Consider the following 20,847-nt stretch of genomic DNA (forward strand, 5'->3'; position numbering starts at 1 on the left):
CTCTTATTGTCTGTGCTACTGGGGTTCTACTTAGGAAGTGACCTCCTGTGCCTATATCTTGTAGACTCCTTCCCACTTTCTCTTCTATCAGGTTCAAAGTGGACAGATGAATGTTGATGTCTTTAATCCATTTGGACTTGATTTTTGTGCCTGGTGATAGATATGGATCTACTTTCATTCTTCTACAGGTTGACATCCAGTTATGCCAGCACCATTTGTTAAAGATGCTTTCCTTCTTCCCTTGTATACCTTTAGCTCCCTTGTCGAAAATTAGGTGCTCATAGGTTTGTCGATTAATATCCGGGTCTTCTATTCGATTCCATAGGTCTACTTCTCTGTTGTTATGCCAATACCAGGCTGTTTTCAATACTGTAGCTCTGTAATAGAGTTTGAAGTCAGGGATGGTAATGCCTCCAGAAGTTCCTTTATTGTATAAGATTGTTTTGGCTCTCCTGGGTTTTTTTGTTTTGCCATATAAACTTGATTATTGTTCTCTCAAGGTCTGTGAAGAAGCTTGATGGGATTTTAATGGGGATTGCATTGAATCTATAGATTGCTTTTGGTAAAATTGCCATTTTTACTATGTTGATTCTCCCAATCCAAAAGCAGGGGAGGTCTTTCCATTTTCTGGTATCCTCCTCAATTTCTTTCTTCAAAGACTTAAAGTTCTTGTCAAATAGGTCTTTCACTTCCTTGGTTAGAGTAACCCCAAGTTATTTTATGCTATTTGTGGCTATCGTGAAAGGTGATGTTTCTCTGATTTCCCTCTCTGCTTCTTTACCCTTTGTGTATATCAACTCCAACTGATTTTTTGGAGTTGATCTTGTATCCTGCCACATTACTAACGGTGTTTATCAGCTGTAGGAGTTCTTTGGTAGAGTTTTTGGGGTTGCTTATGTACACTATCATATCGTCAGCAAATAACGAAAGTTTAACTTCATCCTTTCCAATTCGAATCCCCTTGATGCCCTTATGTTGTCGTATTGCTATTGCTAGAACTTCAAGCACTATATTGAAGAGGTATGGAGAGAGTGGATAGCCTTGTCGTGTTCCTGATTTTAGTGGAAAGACTTTGAGTTTCTCTCCATTCAATTTGATGTTAGCTGTCGGCTTGCTGTATATTGCTTTTATTATATTTAGGTATGATCCTTGTATCCCCAGTCTCTCCAACACCTTTATCATAAATGGGTGTTGAATTTTGTCAAATGCTTTTTCAGCATCTAATGAAATGATCATATGGTTTTTTTCTTTCAGTTTATTTATATGATGGATTACATTGATAGATTTGTGTATGTTGAACCAGCCCTGCATCTCTGGAATGAAGCCTACTTGATCATAATGGATAATTTTTCTAATGTTTTCTTGGATTTGGTTTGCCAGTATTTTATTGAGAATTTTCACGTCGATGTTCATGAGTGAGATTGGCCTGTAATTCTCTTTCTTGGTTGTGTCTTTGTGTGGTTTTGGTATTAGGGTAACTGTAGCTTCATAAAAGGAGTTAGGCAATGACTCTTCTGTTTCTATATTGTGGAATACATTAAGGAGTATAGGTATTAGCTCTTTTTAGAAGTTCTGGTAGAATTCTGCATTGAAACCATCTGGTCCTGGACTTTTTTTGGTAGGGAGATTTTTGATAACAGCTTCTAATTCTTCACGACTAACAGGTCTATGTAGATTGTTCACCTGTTCTTGGTTCAACTTTGGTTTATGGTACTTATCTAAAAAAATGTCCATTTCTTTTACATTTTCCAACTTTGTGGCATATAAACTTTCGTAAAGATCTAATGATTCGCTGAATTTCCTCTGTGTCTGTGGTTATGTCCCCCTTTCCATTTCTGATCCTATTAATTTGCATGTTCTCTCTCTGCCGTTTGATTAGCTTGGATAGGCGTTTGTCAATCTTGTTGATTTTCTCCAAGAACCATCTTTTTGTTTCTTTGATTCTTTGGATTGTTTTCTGTGTTTCTATTTTGTTGATTTCAGCCCTCAGTTTGATTATTTCCAGTCTTCTAGACCTCCTGGGTGAATCAGCTTCTTTTTTTTCTAGAACTTTCAAGTATGCTGTTAAGTCTCCAATGTGTGCTTTCTCCGTTTTCTTTAATTGGGCACTTAGTGCTATGAACTTTCCTCTTAGCACTGCTTTCATAGTGTCCCATAGGTTTGAGTATGTTGTGTCATTATTTTCATTAAATTCAAGAAAGACTTTAATTTCTTTCTTTATTTCTTCCTTGACCCAGGGGTGATTTAGTAGTTGTCTGTTCAGTTTCCATGAGTTTGTTGGCTTCCTGGGGGTAGCATTGTTGTTGAATTCTAACTTTAATCCATGATGATCTGAGAAGACACAGGTGGTTACTAATATTTTTTTGTATCTGTGGAAGTTTGCTTTGTTACCAAGTATGTGGTCAATTTTTGAGAAGGTTTCATAGGCTGCAGAGAAGAAGGTATATTCTTTCCTATTTGGGTGGAATGTTCTATAGATATCTGTTAAGTCCATTTGATTCAAAACCTCCAATAATTCTCTTATTTCTCTGTTGGGTTTCTGTCTGATTGATCTGTCCATTGATGAGAGAGGTGTGTTGAAGTCTCCTACTCTTAGTGTGTGTGGTTTGATGACTGCCTTGAGTTCTAGAAGTGTTTCTTTTACATAAGTGGGTGCCTTTGTATTAGGGGCATAGATATTCAGGATTGAGACTTCCTCCTGATGAATTGTTCCTGTTATGAGTATGAAATGTCCATCTCTATCTCTTCTGATAGATTTTAGTTTGAAGTCATTTTTTTTAGATATTAGAATGGCCACACCTGCTTGTTTCTTAGGTCTGTTTGCTTGGAAAATCTTTTCCCAGCCCTTTACTCTGAGTAGATGTCTGTCTTTGTGACTGAGGTGTGTTTCTTGTAAACAGCAGAATGTTGGATCCTGTTTTCGTATCCAGTCTCTAAGTCTGTGCCTTTTTATAGGTGAATTGAGTCCATTGATATTAAGTGATATTAATGACCAGTGGTTGTTGACTCCGGTTATTTTGGGGGGGGCAGTAGAGTGTTTGTTTTTCCATTCTTTGAGTTTTGCTTGTGAAGGGTTGCCAGATGTCTGAGTTATTGTAGGCGGTGTTGGGAATGTTGAATTCCTTGGGTTGTGATCTGCCTTCTAATACTTTCTGTAAGGCTGGATTTGTAGCTACTTATTGTTTAAATTTGTTCTTATCCTGGAATATTTTGTTTTCTCCCTTGATAGTGAACGATAGCTTGGCTGGGTATAGTATTCTGGGCTTGTATCCATGGTCCCTTAATTTCTGCATTATCTCTATCTGGGACCTTCTGGCTTTCATGGTTTCCATAGAGAAGTCCGGTGTAAGTCTGATAGGTTTACCTTTATAAGTTACTTGACCTTTTTCCTTTGCAGCTCTTAATATTCTTTCTTTAATCTGAATGCTTTGTGTTTTGATTATTATATGGCAAGGGGATTTTTTTTTGTTCCAGTCTATTCGGTGTTCTGTATGCTTCTTGAACCTTTATAGGGATATCGTTCTTTAGGTTGGGGAAGTTTTCTTCTATAATTTTGTTGAATATATTTTCTGGACCTTTGATCTGCAATTCTCCTTCTTCTACCCCAATTATTCTTAGATTTGGTTTTTTTTAATTGTGTCCCACATTTCCTGAATGTTTTGTGATGAGAATTTGTTGTTCTCTTTGGTCAGAGCGTTTAATTTCTTTATGGTGTCTTCCGAGTCTGAGATTCTTTCTTCTATCTCTTGTATTCTGTTGGTTATGCTTGTTTCTGAAGTCTCTGTTCGTTTACCTAGATTTTCCATAGCCAGCCGGCCCTCGGTTTGTGATTTCTTCATTGACTCCATTTCAGTTTTCAAGTCTTGAACTGTTTCCATTACCTGTTTTATTGTTTTTTTCTTGGTTTCCCAGAATTTCATTTACGGATTACTCATTTCTTCAAACTTTTTGGTATATTTCTCTTCCATTTCTTTACTCATTTCCTCAATTTTTTTGTTATACCTATCTTCCATTTCTTTACAGCAGATTTTCACCTCCTGTTTAAGTTCCTCTATTATTTTCATAAAGATCCACTTAGAGTCGATTTTTTCTATTTCTTCTAGAGTAGAGTGTTCAATTCTTCTAGTTTCGTGATGCCTCGATTCTGGAGATGTCATGTTGCCTTTCAGGTTGTTGGAGGAATTTTTTCATTGGCGCCTGACCATCTCCTCCTCTGTGGATGAAACTCCTCAGCACTGCAGCAGGTATATCTGGCATTTCCAGGACCCAGGAGACAAAAGGGCAGCAGCAGTGGGGGCAGGGAGGGGTCTCTTCGAGCACCAAAGACCCTGCCACAGAAGCTGAGGGGGGAGGGGCTGTGCTCTCTTTGGGGACAGACCGCCCAGGTGAGCACCCACTCACCTCTCTGGATAGAACTTCTCAGCACTGCAGCAGGGATATCTCTCTGTGTGTATTTTAATCAAGAGCTGAATTTTCACTTTTTCTTCTCCATGAGGAAAGGTGGAAGGACAGCAGTTATTAATCATCACCAACTGTTGAAGAATGAATTTAGAGTTATTAGGCCAGGCCTTGTTGCCCATGCCTTTAATCCCAGAACTTGGAAGGCAGTAAACACAGAGATCTCTTTGATTTCAAGACCAACATGATGCATATAGTGAGTTTAAAGTCAGCTGGACGCTTAATGAGATCCTGTTTCAAAAAATTATTTGTATGTATCTAATGTAAGCTATATTAGGGACTCAAAAATAAAAAAAATTAGAAAACATGCTAAGTGTTTTTATATGAATAGTTAAATGATGATCACTTTTAAACATATGTCACAGTGGAGAAACAGCTGCAGTAGAATCTGAACAAACCAAGAAACAGTGTGCTAACATCAACAAAGGTAAGAATGACTTCAACTGCTCCTACCTTCCCTAAAGAAAATAAGGAAGAGTAAAGATTTTAGGTCCCCTAAAAGAGTTATGGAAATCAAGTATAAATGCAGGTCTCTGGTTTTCAAATATTCTGAAAAGTCAGAATTAATTAAGAAACTATTTCAAATAATTTTCAATTGTGAAAGTATATTGTCAAAACTCTGCTTATTTTACATTCATGCTGATATCTGTACTGCCTTTGAATAAAGGAGAAATCAACTTCACGCAGCACGTGTCCTACATAGTCACATTGCAGCAAATAGGATAATCAGAAATACATATTCTTCTTTAGTTTTATGACAAAAGCCTTGTATTTTGTACTGCATACCAATACACAGGTAAGTGTCACTAGAATGTAAGTATGTCACAAACAAACCTCAGTAATCAATAACTTTCATTAAATATTTTTTCTACCTTATGATATAATTAAAATCTTCTGACCTCTTTAATTTCTGTGCAGTTTCTCAATTTGGACAGTTTTGTCCTACTGTATAATTGTTTTCTTTAGAAATCTCCCATTTTAGGGTGAAAGCTTTGTTCTGTAGTGAATGTATTGTTTTTATGAAGATTTATCAATTCTAACATGTTTTCCTTTTCCCTTCCTTCCTTCCTTCCTTCCTTCCATTATTTCTTTTTTCCTTCCTTCCTTCATTCCTTCCTTCCTTCCGTCCTTTCTTCTCTTCTTTCCTTCTTTTTTTGTTTTTGTTTTGTTTTGTTTTGTTTTCTGAAGTGCTAGACATTGAATACAAGGTTTTGGGAGCATTCTACACAAGCACCCTACCCGTTATCTCTGCCTTCAGTACTTTTCTCTTTAGTTTTTCTTAAATCGAACACGGTAGGTGTGTGTATCATTTCCATGCTGCAAAGCATGATTCAGAAATAAAAATTGGAACAAAAAGCAGAGTGAAGGAAATAACATCATTCTGTATTTCAAAGAATTAGCTGCCTCTCCATTGAGTCTGGAGAGCCTTTGTGGCAGTGGAGGGAACACCACATAATATTTACTTTCAGCAACTGTCATCACAGTGTCTTTTATATCTAACTTGGCAGTGGCAACCACACTAGGTAGTGAATCCAAAACCCTCTTCCCACAAGAGTAAGATGAGGAGAATCAATATGATTGTAATGGGGACAGCTTTGTGTCACTTTATTATGAAGTTATTTATTCATGGCATTTGTGGTGGTGAGAACTGACTGAGGCCTCCTGCATAATAAGCATAGGCTTTCCTACTGAGCCACAATCCCAGTCCACTAGTTAGTGGCCCTACTGACCTTTCTGAGTCACCATAGTTGGTGAGTGAAAGCTTTGCGGAGTGTAGTAGTCTGGGCTTGCATCCATGGTTTCTTAGTGTCTGCAGCACATCTATCCAGGACCTTCTGGCTTTCATGGTTTTCATTGAGAAGTCAGGCGTAATTCTGATAGGTTTACCTTTATATGTTACTTGACCATTTTCCTTAGCACCTTTTAATATTCTTTCATTATTCTTATGTTTTTTGTTTTGATTATTATAGGGCTAGGGGATGTTATTCTTTTGATCCAGTATATTTAGTGTTCTGTAAGCTTCTTGAACATCATAGGGATATCCTTCTTTAGGTTGGAAAAGTTTCCTTCGATAATATTGTTGAATATGTGTTTTGTGCCTTTGAACTGAAGTTCTTCGTCTTCTTTTTTTTTCTTTTTTTTTTATTAAATTATAAATGTTTCCATTTCAGCCCCTCCTCCCAACACCCTCCCACTCCCCCCACTCCCTCTCTTCCTCCCTCTCCATCCCCTAGAGCAGTCAGGGTTTCCTGCCCTGTGGGAAGTTCAAGTTCCTCCCCCCTCCCTCCAGGTCCAGGAAAGGTGAGAGTCCAAACAGACTGGAGCGCCAAAATCCAGTATATGCAGAGGAAGCAAGTGCCAGTGTCATTGTCAATGGCTTTTCAAAAAGGCTCCGGGCCAGCCACATTCAGAGAATCTGGTTGGATCACGTCCTCATTCAGTCCCAGTCCAAAAGGCCTTGGTGAACTCTCATTATATCAGTTCCCTTGTATCAGTGGGTGCTCGCATCCCTCGCAGTCCTGATTACTTTTTTAATTTTCTTCATCTTTCTGTTCCTCATTTGGACCGTGGAGTGCTCAGTTCGGTGTTCCAATATGGGTCTCCATCTGTATCGCCATCCAACGTCGGATGAAGGTTTCCTCTGCCCTTGCCTTCTTTGCTCACGTTCTCTTTCCTTCTGCCTCTTATTTGGACCTAGGGAGCTAGGTCCAGTGTTCCAACGTGGTTCTCTGCCTCCATCTCCATCCATCGCCAGATGAGGGTTCTATGGTGACATGCAAAATATTCATCAGTATGGTTGTGGGCCAAGGCCGGTTCAGGCACCCTCTCCTCTGTCCAGAGAACCATCTGGGGATCTCTCCTTGGACCGGGGATCCCCTTTATGATCAAGTCTCTTGTAAACCCTAAAATGATTCCCTTAGTTGAGGTATATACTTGCCTGATCCCATATCCATCCTTCCTCCCTCCCCCCCATCCCAGTCCCCCGATCTTTCCCCAATCCTCCCCTACTCCCTTCTCTCTAACCCTCTCCCTTTCCGACAACCCTCCCACCCCCCCATGCACCCGAGGTTACCTGGGACTCTTGTCTATTTCCTACCTCCTGGCGGATAGCTAAATAATCTTCATCAGGTTCATCTTCTTATTTAGCTTCTCTAGGATCACGAATAATAGGCTCAAAGACCTTTAATTATGGTTAGAATCCACTTATGAGTGAATACATACCATGTTCCTCTTTTTGGGTCTGGCTTGCCTCACTCAGTAAAGCGTTTTCTATGTCCATCCATTTGCATGCAAAATTCAAGATGTCATTGTTTTTTACCGCTGAGTAAAACTCTAATGTGTATATGTTCCACACCTTTTTTAACCATTCTTCTATTGAGGGGCACCTCCTACCCCTATTATTCTCAGTTTTGGCCTTTTCATAGTGGCCCAGATTTCCTGAATGTTTTGTGTTAAGAATTTGTTGGATTTAATGTTTTCTTTGACCAAAGAGTCTATTTTCTTTATAGTATGTCCAGTGCCTGAGATTCTTTCTTCTATCTCTTGTATTCTGTTGGTTATACTTGTCTCTGTAGTTCCTGTTCATTTACCCAGATTTTCCATATCCAGGATTCTTTTGGTTTGTGTTTTCTTTATTACCTCTATTTCAGTCTACAAGTCTTAAACTGTTTCTTTCACTTGTTTGTTTTTTTCATGGGTAGTTTTGGGTTTCTTTGTGGGATTTATTAATTTCTTCCAACTTTGTTTGTCTTCTCTTCAATTTCTTTAGGGGAGTTTTTCACCTCCTCTGTAAAGGTATACATCATTTTCATAAAGTTACATTCAAAGTCATTTTCTTCTACTTCTGGGTTAGGATGATCAAGTCTACCTTTTGTGTGTCCACTGGATTCTGGTGTTACCATGTTTTTTTAGGATGTTGGAGGAATTCTTGCATAGGCACCTACTCATCTCTTTTTTCCCCATCTCTTCCTTCAAATGGGGCCAGCAGTGTCTTGGCATGTTGGTACAATCCTTGCTGTGGCTGTCTCTTAGGTCTCCTCAGTATTGGAGCAAGCTGTGTTTCAGAGTTCCACAGAGCTCACAGGCTCTTAGGTCCCCTCAGTATTGGAACAAGCTGTGTTTCAGGGTTCCACGGAGCTTGCAGGTGAACAGGAACCACCTTGGATTTTCTTTGTGATGAAGAGGGTTGATGGAGGTCTCCCACATGCTAAGCCTCATTGCAACCCATTTGTTGGTGGGACCAACACTCTGCTTCAGCCATAGGCAATGCCAACGAAGTTAAATTACAGTTTATATGCTGTGAATAAAACAAACAAGAATTTGCTTTATTCCTTTTCAGAGGGCGGGCTTTTAGCATGCAGTGGGAGCTTCATGCCTTGTCTGTGGGAACTTCAATGTTTCCTGGAAGGGACTACTACCATGCAGTTGCTGCTTGGTTCCCACGTTTCTTCCATGCTTCTCACCCCAGAGATAGAGTTTAGGGTGCTTAACTACTGCAGGAGGCTTTCCAATAGCTCTTACCACGGTAGGTGATAGGTACTGGTGCTGAGCTTCTTTGCACTGCCCATGAGTGAGGGACCAGAAGCTAGAACTGAGGGGCTTCTGCAGCTTCCTCAGAAGCACTTGAGGATTGTACACACAGTACCCTCTCTCTCTGTAGCCTTGCCACCCTGGCATCTGGAGATTCTTTGCCCTTGGTCTACCTGTGTTTTTTAAGTTTTGCTATGCTGCAAAGAACGATCCTCATAGACTTAGCTTCCTTGTGTCTGGAATTTTTATCTTCAATGGAATAAGTTCAACTCAAACCTTAGAGAGACTCTTTTCACTTCCATGCAAGATGAGTATGCTCACTTACAATTCTCCTAACAGCACTTTTCCAGAGACAAAATCAACAGCAGCAACACTGTGCTACCATGTTAACACTTCAGCTTGTGATATTGATTCTGGTTAAGATGTCAGTTTCTCTGTTTGATAATGCTAATGCTCATGATCATAGATGTTTTGTACACCAATTTATTATTAGTATTGACTTTTGAGACAATTGTCTCTGTATTTGAACCTTACATGAGGTGTAAATTAAGAGTTATCCTTGTATTTTTTGTCTATAAATCAGTATTTACTTTAAAGGCTACAAAGATTCAAAGTATATGTAGTAATGAAGTATTAGCCTCAGCATTCAATGCTCTTTTTTCTACAGTTGCTTATAACATATTTTGTGTTTCTGCTCTGTAGTTAATGGAGGAAATAAAGACCAGCTTTCACTCGGGTAAGAATGTCTGGATTTTAAATGCAATGAGTATGTAGAGACTTTAAAGTTCAGAAGCTGGCACCATGTTTTCCTCTGTATAAGACAATTTTAGCTTTTTGATTAGTTGCTAATCAAAGCTGAATTATGCCTCAGATACAGCATGAAATGCTGTTAAGACTCCCTGTCTGTGGAGGTGATTCATCGGGTAAAGTGCTGGCTGTGCATATGGGAAAATGGGAGAAGGAAGCCCAGGGTCCACATGAGGCCTGTTGGTCTTGTGCGCTTCTAGAATCCTGGGGAGCTTATGGTGAGATTGCAGATGGAAACAGAGCATCTCTCACATTGTCTGGATGGCTTGCCTGGATTGCTAGCCTGGGGCTTGCATTCATGAATGAGATTCAGTCATATAACTATGGCCAAGGGTGAGGGCCGACACCCAAGTCTGTACTCCAATCACCACACCTACACACTGGCATGTATGTATCTGAAATCACATATACTTACAAATACACTGCACATAACATATCATGTACATGTATATATATATATGTATGTATGTATATATATATGTATATATATATTAGTTTTCAGGCAATTAATCCTGTTAACTAGTATGTTTAAGGCAAGTTGCTGGGAAGAGTGTGGGCAAAATGGCAAGGTTCAAAACTCTCCCAGACTTTGCTGAGATGATCATCTCAGAATGGCCTTATAGACATGCTTCTGTTCAGCAGGTTTATTTCCCTCTTAATGAGTTCCACCTCTGTGGTGAATCCCAAGGTAGGTGAAAGTTAGAAAAACAAAGTGTTTGTTCCAGAGTTTGCCAATCAGAAACCCTGGAATTTGGAGCTTTTAGCTGTAGTTCAGATGAAGCAGAGCTGAGGGGACAATGTTGCTCTCCAGTGTCCTATAAATTGACTTAGAAATACCCTTGACTATAAAGAGTTTCGACATATGCATGTGGACATACTATCAAAATATAGCTTCAAGGCACCAAAATATGGCGACTTTTGAGACTGATGGCAACTTAGTGCTTAGACATAGAGTACATTTCATGTTTTCCCAAAGCAAACAACTCCTTGGGAGAGTGAAATGAAATGAAATGCCTTATTTTTTTTTATTACAGAAAACAGGCCATGGTGCTTTAGGTTTAGGGGAACAAATGAAATGGGAGCATTCAGTGCTCATAACAATCATTTACTGCAACCATCAGAACAAGTGTTTGCAAAACCTGCCATTCCCCCCTCTTATGTGTTTGGGTGTGTGTGTGTGTGTGTTTTGCATGTGTGTGTGTGTGCCTGTTGCATGCTTTGCATATTTCTCTGTGCAGACATGAAGGAAAGAGGAGGACATTGGTGTCTTGTATCATTCTCTAACTTATACACTTGACATAAGATCTCTGACTGACCCTGGAGCTGGTCTGGCAGCCAACAAGCCCAAATGGTACCCTGTCTCTTCCATCCACAGTACTGGGGTTACATGCATGTGTCCATGCCCAGTTTTTTATGTGGATGCTGAGGATTCAAACTCAGGTTGATCTGTGTTGGCAGCAAACATTCTTATTGACTGAGCCATCTCCCAAACCACTGGCTTTTTACATTTTTATTTTTAAATAGAACTATGAGTGAGTCTTCACTGAATGTTACATAGATTGAGACAAGTTGAAACTGCAAAAGCAAAAACTTTTTAAAACGGGGTCAACGTTGAATTACATAAATGCAAAAATGTTACTTAGTACACAGATAATAAATCTTTCAACAGAGATGCTCTAAGGACCAAACTCACCCCTCACTGCATGTTTTTATTCTAAAGGCTCTCTGGAAAGGCTCGTGTTCCATCATCTTCAACAGAGGACAAGGCCAGTACCTCTGGTATTAAGGTAAAATTCTCCGTTGTGAAATTTGTTTTCTTATGAATTTTGTTAAAATGCAGCAGTAGTCTACCTATCACAGTTTTATATGGAAATTTGGTCAAAGAAAAGTGTTTGGTATCAGTGAACCATCCTTTCTATAAATTCCAGTGAGCAGTAAGTCCTTGCAGATAGCAATGACCCAATAAGAGAATGAACTGGAAACACAGAAAGTGGAAGATTGCATGCAGTTCTCATGTAATAGAAGGTGCCTTGTGCTTGACCAAGGATGGTTTGCAGAAATAAATACACATTACACTGATTTTGAAAACAACTGTGGTAATACATCTGAATACATTTTAAAGGGTCCAGTTATTGAATTTAATGAAAATGAATGCATGACATACCCAATTCTTTGGGATACTTTGAAAGCAGTACTAAGAGAAAAATTCATAGCACTAAATGCCTACATAAAGAACCTGGAGAAATCTCACATTAGCATCTTAACGGAACACCTGAAAGCTCTAGAACAAAAAAAGGAAACTCACCCAGGAGGAGTGGACCCCAGGAAATAATCAATTTGAGGACTAAAATCAATAAAATAGAAACAAAGTAAATGAAACAAAGTGTCACTGGAACAAAGAAATGCTTTTTTTGAGAAAATCAGCAAGATAGACAAACCCTTGTTCAAACCAATCAAAAGAAGAGAGACAAAATCCAAATTAACAAAATCAGAAATGAAAAGGGGAACATAACATCAGACACTGAGGAAATCCAGAGAATTATCAGGTCTTACTTCAAAAACCTGTGTTCGAGAAAAGTGGAAAATGTAAAGGAAATGGGCAATTTTCTTTTGTGTTTTAAACCCTTCAGAAGGTATAAAGCAAGCAGAAGAGCTAGCTCTGTTTGTAGACCCTACTTACACCAATTGCCAGTTTCCATTACAAATGGCTGACAACTAGCTAATTACCTTGAAACATCTAAGTTCACAATTAGGAGAGACAGGGGCAGACTTGACATAATTATTACGCTTAATGAAACCATTAGTACCTAATTTTAATTTTGTCAGAACCAAACTCAAATGTTCTTTCTTTTAAGCCTAATCCAATTTGGTTTCTAAATTAATATTAGCTATTATGTATCATCAAAGTGAGTAATTGGTCAAGGGAGGTCTTAGTGGGGAGACAGATCTCAAGTGATTTTAATAAACAGACATTCAGTTGCCAGACATCTTCCAAGATTTCAGTGAAAAAAATCATTAGCATATAAATTGACATGATTAATACAAATGGAAATTTTAGACTAATGTAGAAATTTTAGGCTGATACAGAAAGTAAATGGTAATGTGACGAGTGTGGCGACCACGGAGTGTTGTCCTTGGTATTAAGGGAGCAACATCTTGGATATGCCAAGGACTAGAATACAAACCACAATATCACTAACAGAAGTGAGATCTTAGCATATTCTTGAGGCAAATAAAGCAAAAGGGCAGTTGTTTCTATCCTTCAAAGATGTGACTGAAATAAAAGCAGACATCACTTTTATGATGTTAGATTTGCATAAAACCATATTAACACATGAGTTTTCCAGAACCCATTACGTGGTGATTGCAGTGTAATGAGTATAAAATCTCCACCTGATCTAGATAATGTCGGTTCCTCATGCTAACAGAATGCTAAGTAGAAATCTTCGTGAAGAGCTACAGTCAGACACTCTGATAAATGACACAATCCCCAAAGGCACAAAGATGATGCTTAGCTTAGGAGAAAGAAAAAGCTCACATCACAATGAGTTTTTCTCTATTTTCTTTCTGAACTGATAAAAATCAATCTCTACCTCTATCTCCGTTTCTTTCTCCTCTCTCTCTCTCTCTCTCTCTCTCTCTCTCTCTCTCTCTCACACACACACACACACACACACACACACACACACACACAACTTTGCATTACAAAGCTAGAACACACACACAGACACAGAGAGAGGCATACACACACACATGCCAGCAGTTCAGAGCCCTTACATTGAAATCCTATTGATCTGAGTTCCATCCCAGAGAAAACAGCAAACAACAAGTGTCTCACATATGTAATCCCAACATCCCTAAATCCAGACTGGAGGCTGAGAGATTAGAACAGCTTTGAAACCTACAAACCAGCCAGACTGGAATGCACAGAGGCTCAGAAACATTGAGAGACCCTGTCTCACCCAGTGAAAGCAGAGAACCACCTCCTGAAGGTTATCTTCTGCCCTTCACACACACACACACACACACACACACACACACACACACACACACACTCTAGCAGAGCACAAACTGGCATATTAAATCAAGCACATAAGCACACACACACTCAGATAATAAACAGTGTCGATATATCCATTGGTGCTCCTGTTGTGTGACTAGCATATAAGGAAAATATTTTCAGGGTCTTCTCAGTCATCTTCAGAGTTTCTGTTTTCCATGTGGCATGTATCCTGGAAAACTATACTTGTACCATGTGGCCCTTTCATTCCCTTTTTAAAACTGGCTTAAGCATACTTAGTTAATGATGGAGCAATGAGAGAAACATACGGCATGTGAAAATGTGTCTAAGGCTCACAGATATCTCAAGCTTTGATGTGTTCAAGTTCATCATTCTCAAGGAAACCAATGAACTGAACATTTTTACATGGTGCACTGAGCAGTTTGGACATACATGTAGGATGTGTACTTCCTCATCTGTTTTCCTTTGACAAATGATGCTTCTTAAGCTATTTTGTTTAATCATCTCCGTGTTACATTGTTTCATGATGTTGGGTAAGCCTTGGAACGTTTGAGTTTTTCACACAAGTAGAACAAAGTCTCCTCAAACCTGGTACAGAAAGGTAAACATAGACTGCTAAGTTAGGAATCTCCCTGAGATGTCATGAACGATTACAAGGTAGCATCATTATTTGTAATTGAAATAAAAGTTGGTGAGGCTCCCCTTCTGACAAACAGCATCAAATGCATTTTCAAAACTGGCACTTCCTAAATGTATCTGATTAAATCAGGTGGTGTTCCATGTATCCTATCTAAGCAAACATTATGGATTGTCTCAACTCTTTTGGCATAATCCACTGCTAAATACCCCTTCAGCCTTCAGGGTATGGATCCTTTAGGCTCTGTCCATGTCATTGGATGATGGTTATATTATTTTCTATTGCTGTAATAAAACACCATGCCCAAAGCAACATCTAGAAGGAAGGGTTTATTCAGAGTGTGGCACATGGTTCCAATGGGATACATACAGTTTCTTCACCACCATGATTCAGGCCGGCAGGCATGGTGCTGTAGCAGCAGCTGAGAGTTACATTTAGCTCTATACAAGAAACCGAGAGCTCACTAGAAATAGCACCAGTCTTCTGAAACCCAAGACCACACAACTACTCCAACAAGGCCACACCTCCTAACCTTCCCCCCAAATAGTTCCACTACCTGGAAACCAACATTCAAATATAAGAGCCCATGAGTCTGTTCTTATTGAAGCTACCATAGAGATGCTGGGACAGGCCTTTACGTTCATCAGCCATATATAAAAAACAGTCCTAGCTAAGGAGTAAGAATTTGAATGGCATCTCCCAGAACCCTTACTTCAGCTCCATAGTTCCCATCTGCTGTGGGTAGTGGCACACTTTATTCCTGCATTTCAGAAGTCGCCCTCACTATTCTATTATCCCGGGAACCTAATGGGTAATTGTGAAAGGCCATGGGGAGAGCATTAGTATGGTGCAGAAGAGAGAGGTTCTTTTTGTTTCCAAAGCCCCGGATTGTCACATTATCTTAATCTGGATGGAATGTAAAATCCTTGTCATAAAGTCAGGAGAGGACACATTGTGTCTTTTTATTCATCTTCCCAGTATAGAGAGGTAGCAAAGAACAGTAGAAAAGAAGGCATAAAGCTGAGCAGATCCCCTTTCAAGATTCTCAAACTCTGGGCCTTTGACTAAAACAGAATGGAAGCTAAAGTTTCAGGATATCAGCAGTTATAGTGATAAAATTATCCTGAGCAAACAAACATTTGGGGACTATAAATCAAGACCCTGACATTAACAGATAAGATCTAAAATGAATAAAAATAAGTGAAATTTTCAATGAAATCTAACATCTCCACATTTCCTTAAAGGTTGACAAAAAGAAGGAAGAAGGTTTCCTTCCTCCAGTTTATGAGCATAACGTCGTGCCCCAGCCTCCTGCCAACGCTCACTCAACGTCAACATCTCATGCTACTGACAGAGGTGACAATCTTCAGGCATCTGAGGAAATTACTGTTCACAGCACCACCGTGGATCACACACGTTCCTTAGTTACTTACACTGGGCATGCAAGGGGGAGAACACATGCTGACCCTGCGCTTGCTCCTGGTAGCCACACTGGTGACACCATGGACCCTGTGCAACATTCTGACCCTGTTCTTGATACCTGCTTAGAAGAGAACAGTGTCTTAGCTGAGAACTGATCAGGAATCTGCTCTTCTTTGTATTCCAGGCGACGCGTTGGACCTTCCTCAGAACTCAAATATGTGGATTTTTGATGCAAATCCCACTGACTCCCCCTGTTATGTAATAATTACTCACCCCGTAGTATTTTCAAGTGGGGCAGCGACCACATCATTGCTGTTCCTCATATCATCAATATTGTTGCTGAAATTTGTGGCTTCGGTGATAACGTGGGTATTGAACCTTATTTAGCAATCCTGCACAGTTAAAGTTACAAGGAGATTAACAAGGTAAGTTAGACCATAACAATGGCTTAAAATAGATAAATATTTCTGTGCTCAAAATCCAATTCTCTTTGGCTCTAATATGTATGATAAATACATTTCATACTTTGTATCGGACTCTTTAGATATTACCTAAAAGTACAAAAAATGATTATCTTTTCCAGTCATATTGAAAATGCATCACATAAAATTAACAAAATCAGTTTAGTCCAACCAAACTGATCAAGTAAAGTTGGTAAGCTCACAGTTGTCTCCCATGCTGGAATGAGGAAATATTTTTTACTCTTAATGTGGAACTTGTATTTTCTGAATATCTAAGCTGGGAAATGTAACTGTTAGATATTAGTTTCTATTTTTCTGTGTCCATACACTATGACTTATGTGGATAGCATCGTTTTGTAAACAAACACCCCAAAAGAAACAACCTCTGAGAATAAAATCAATGAAACAAGACTCCACCTTCTCACCATTCTCAATGCAATGATATTGTGACATGACACTACATAGGATTCTACTGGTGATGCCTCTGTTACTGCTTATCCTGACGATGCCACCCATGATGTTCTTGATACTACTGATCATTCTTGTTTTTCTTTTTAGTTTCCACTGAAGCACCTATGAGGAGCTACTGGTATCTACTGATAGTCTGTCAGAAATACTTTATAAAATTTATAAATTTTAATGTTTAGTTTTTTTGAAAATTGAATTATATATATATCACTTTGTAATAGCATTTTATTAAAATCTATTATGAAAATATTTTAAGCTGTTTCTTTGTGTTCTGCAAGCTGATGGCATGACCTCTTGGTGACATGTTTAAAGAGAAAGCTTCAATTTTAGCTATCAGAGTTAGAACAGAAAGAGGCATATCAAATCACCCAGAGAAGAAATAGATGTTGGCTGAACATAGTCAACTGCACCTGCCTATGACAGAAGCAGAGCAGAGAGCCAGAGGGAGAGAGACAGAGGAGGAGACACAGAGGCAGAGGAACATAGAGACAGGAGGAGAAAGAAAGATAGGTTTAGAAAGAGAATGAGAAGCTGGGATAGGGGTGCTTCTGAACTAGAGGGAGTTTAGAGTAGGGGAGCAGGGTAGAAGACCTAGAACACGAGCATGGACTCTGAAATGTACAGTGGGTACTTGTGCTCCTGGAGGAGCCGGGAGGCTAGTCTGTACCTTATTATAGTAATAGACACCACAGGTAGTCAATTTTTCCTACTGCCAGTGAGAAGAGAAATGACCCCTTTGAGAAGAGGAGGTAGCTTCACAAGTTTTTAAGGAATGTTGGATTTATCTACCCTCCAGAAATCCTCCAAAAGTCCAGGTTGAGGCCATTTCTGGGTATCTGGGCTAGCAATGTCAGTTTTGGAAACTGGACAATTTTAGTGGATTTTGCCAAGGCACAAACCAGTCTTGTTGAGGTTTCCATACTCAAACTGCTCTCACATGAGTAAAAACACCACCCAAACTGCTCTCACATGAGTAAAAACATCACCCAAACTGCTCTATTGGCCTTAAAACCCAGAGAGTTAAAGTGTGACTTCTTACCTACATTACCTTTTTCTTTAATTTTTATGACATCCCATGCCCCGGCACACATTAAGTGAGCAGAATCCCTCACTGAGGGTGGGACCTTATGACCCCCTTCCTGTGTATGATTATCATTGTGTCCTGGACACTGTTTCACAGAAACCATCTACAACCTCTTCCTCTCTCTTCCAAAGCAGTCCCTGAGCCTTGTAGCATGTTATGGTTCAGATGTCCTGCTGAGGTTTGAGAACTGCACAGTTGTGCATTCTCTAAACTTTGGCCAGGTGTGAGTCTGTGCATTCAGCAGAGCCCACTTTCTAAAGAAACCTCTCTCATTAGGCATCACAGTTACTCGAATGTATAGGTGTCAGCGAGAGTACTTAGAAGGCAGCTTGATGCCATTATAATGGCAAAACAACAGAGGGCCTATTGTGTGGCTTCAACACTTCAGTGATTAACTCAGGCTCACCAATACCACATCAGTGTGGCAATAAGAGAAGAAATAAAAGCACTTCCACTGGATGTCATTTCCAGGTTGAATTTTCTCCATGTTTTCTGTCTTCTCTCCTCTGTTTGTTGCATGAATCCAAAGCCATGTCTTTCTGAAGTCTGTCTGTCCCTGTGTCCATTTTTTGTGTCTGAGTCTGTGTCTGTCCCTATGTCTGTCTGTCACTACATCTGTTCTTGTGTGTGAATTTTTGTATCTGCCTCTTTTGTTGCTCTCTCTTTTATTGAATTTCCCCATAAGAATCACATGGGGAAGGAGTGGGCTACTTTACAGAAATCATTCATGGAGTCTTACAAGGGATTAAGGTAATGAGCACAGCTGAACTCAACTCACCCAGACAGGAAAAAAAATTACAAATACCACGATTGCCCAGTAATACTGATGTGTTCAACTGTTTTAGTGGATAGTCACTTAAGAGTGTTTTCAACCTCTATGTTTGCTCTTTTATCAAAGTGATATACATGAATTGTTGTGGATCAGGGGCACAGAAAAAGACATAATTTAACATGACAATTAAGTAATTAGTTTAGTTTGCAAAAGGTGTCTATGTAGGAAGATCAAGGAAAGCGGTGGTAATTGTTACATTTTTCTCTTAAAAGTGGGCTAAGCAATCAATTTGAGTACACAGTAGGAGAGCAGTTTTATGTCTTAAGTGACCTAAAGGTATATTATGAACTCTGGCTGTGATGTCCAGCAAAGGTTCCAGTCTCTAGAATAAGAGATATTTTCATATTACATCACCATGGCCTCAGTTATTGGGCTCTTAACCAAGTTTACGGAACCAGCCAAGAGTTCCCTACTGTGTGGTAGACCTAAAATCAAATCCCAAAATTCATTGTTCCTATAAGAGTCAACACACTATCACATGGAGAATGTCTTTCCAGGAAGTTATAACATGCAGGGTCTACAGATGGGTAGAATCATTGCCAACTTTCCTCATCCAGTAGCTTTCATAGAAGCTCTAGTACTGCAAAAGCTGGCCAGCACGGATACAATATGACTTCTAAATGTCCTATATCCCAAGGGGTGTAGTGTGTTCAGAAGAGTCATACAGTCTAACTCTCATGTGTAAATGAGGACATAGGCAGAAGCCTGTAATGTTTGAAAGGAGCCCCCATTACTTCACAGCTCAGAGGGAACTCTCTCACAGTATTGGAACCTTTGCTTAGTTAACTTAATCTTCTGCGAGGAACTTTATCCATGCATGCAGGGCTCCATCATTCAGTTGTTTTACTTAGGCTTCCAAGGATGTCGCTCCATTCATTAGGCTTGGTGACAAACCACGATCCATGTGTGGAGGTCAGAGGATCATTTCCTGGATCATTTTCATACCTTTCACTATGTGATTTCCCAACATCAAGCTTAACATTATATGGTTGGCATCAAGCACCTTAACATGCTAAACTATTTAACCAGTCCCTCAAATGTTTTTAAATGACTTAAAATGTAACATTTTTCCAAAAGGATTTTTTCCTCTATGCTTACTCTTGGTTAACCCTTTCATCACCACCACACATCTCCCATCCCTGTTAAACCTCTCCACTTGCAAGATTTCCTTACCCCGTCCACAGTGCATTTCCTCTGCCATCCTACTTCCCTCCAGGCCTGTTCTCCTCTAATGATCCATTTCATGCTTTCTGGCTTTTACAGGCACTCTAAACTAAAAACACTAATCTGAGGATTCAAGGCTTGGAACCACATGTAAGACAGAAGGGGCACAGAAACATTCAGTCCATACAAAGAACCAGGGACGTCATTGGCTGCATGACAGCTCCTTAATTACCAAGGCGTCTGGGGCAAGCTTAAATTCAAGGGCATATGGGCCACACTCTCATCTCATTTGACCTAGAACAATCCTAACCACAAAGGATCCAGGACCACAGCATGGCATGAAGGAAGACAAGGACCCATTTTAATGACCAAACAACATGGCCATGCCTTAATACAAAGAATGTATAGGCTGCTCCAGACCTTATCCTGACATCAGATGATACTTTTTTGTCAAATCAGATGCTTTTTTGCTTGAAAAATATTGTGGATATCTAAGCTGTGAAGAATCAATAAACTTTGGAGCATTAGAGGAAAACAACATTAGAGAAGATGTTACAATGGGCTAGAAGAATAATGTCATGCATGAGAGAATTAGGAGGGAAACACCAAGAGTAAAGATAGAGGAGGGTAACAAAGGAGCATCCTGAAAGCACCATGAGAGAATACAGAGGAATCCATCAGAATAAGTCTGAGTGTACATTTCCTAAGCCCCTCAGATAAAGAAGTTTCAGTTTGTGCTACATAGTGGACTTCCCCTTCAGTGCTGTCAGCAGCCTGGAAGCTGGTTCTTTCAAATGGTTACAGGCATCTTGCAGTGCACATGCCGTGCTTGCTGGTATACAAGTGTCAGTCTCACACAGGATACACACCATGAGTGCTGCTGCAGTTGTGTCAGCCTCCTGCAGTGCATGCAGCAGAAGTGCTGGGTTACTGGTTTTCATTTGCGGCAGTGTGTTCACAATG

At 39.6% G+C, this 20,847-nt stretch overlaps 1 protein-coding gene across 3 annotated transcripts in view; it reads left to right on the plus strand.

Annotated features, from left to right (window-relative positions):
- The window catches only part of LOC148120171 (uncharacterized), a 50,771-nt gene extending 33,718 nt beyond the window's left edge, over positions 1 to 17,053 (plus strand). For 2 of the 3 annotated variants that reach the window (XM_087912069.1, XM_087912067.1), the window contains exons 5-11: positions 4,170 to 4,244; positions 4,824 to 4,885; positions 9,691 to 9,724; positions 11,516 to 11,582; positions 15,698 to 15,809; positions 16,060 to 16,300; positions 16,895 to 17,053. In XM_087912069.1, the coding sequence (XP_087768195.1) occupies positions 4,170 to 4,244; positions 4,824 to 4,885; positions 9,691 to 9,724; positions 11,516 to 11,582; positions 15,698 to 15,809; positions 16,060 to 16,262 (553 nt within the window). In that variant the 3' untranslated portion in view covers positions 16,263 to 16,300; positions 16,895 to 17,053. The remainder of the gene's footprint in view (positions 1 to 4,169; positions 4,245 to 4,823; positions 4,886 to 9,690; positions 9,725 to 11,515; positions 11,583 to 15,697; positions 15,810 to 16,059; positions 16,301 to 16,894) is intronic. The other variant, XM_087912068.1, reaches the window with a different exon arrangement.
- The last annotated feature ends 3,794 nt before the right edge of the window (positions 17,054 to 20,847 follow it).

This window comes from Myodes glareolus, chromosome 12 (assembly GCF_982192425.1).
Source record: "Myodes glareolus chromosome 12, mMyoGla1.1, whole genome shotgun sequence".
Classification (NCBI taxonomy): Eukaryota; Metazoa; Chordata; class Mammalia; order Rodentia; family Cricetidae; genus Myodes; species Myodes glareolus.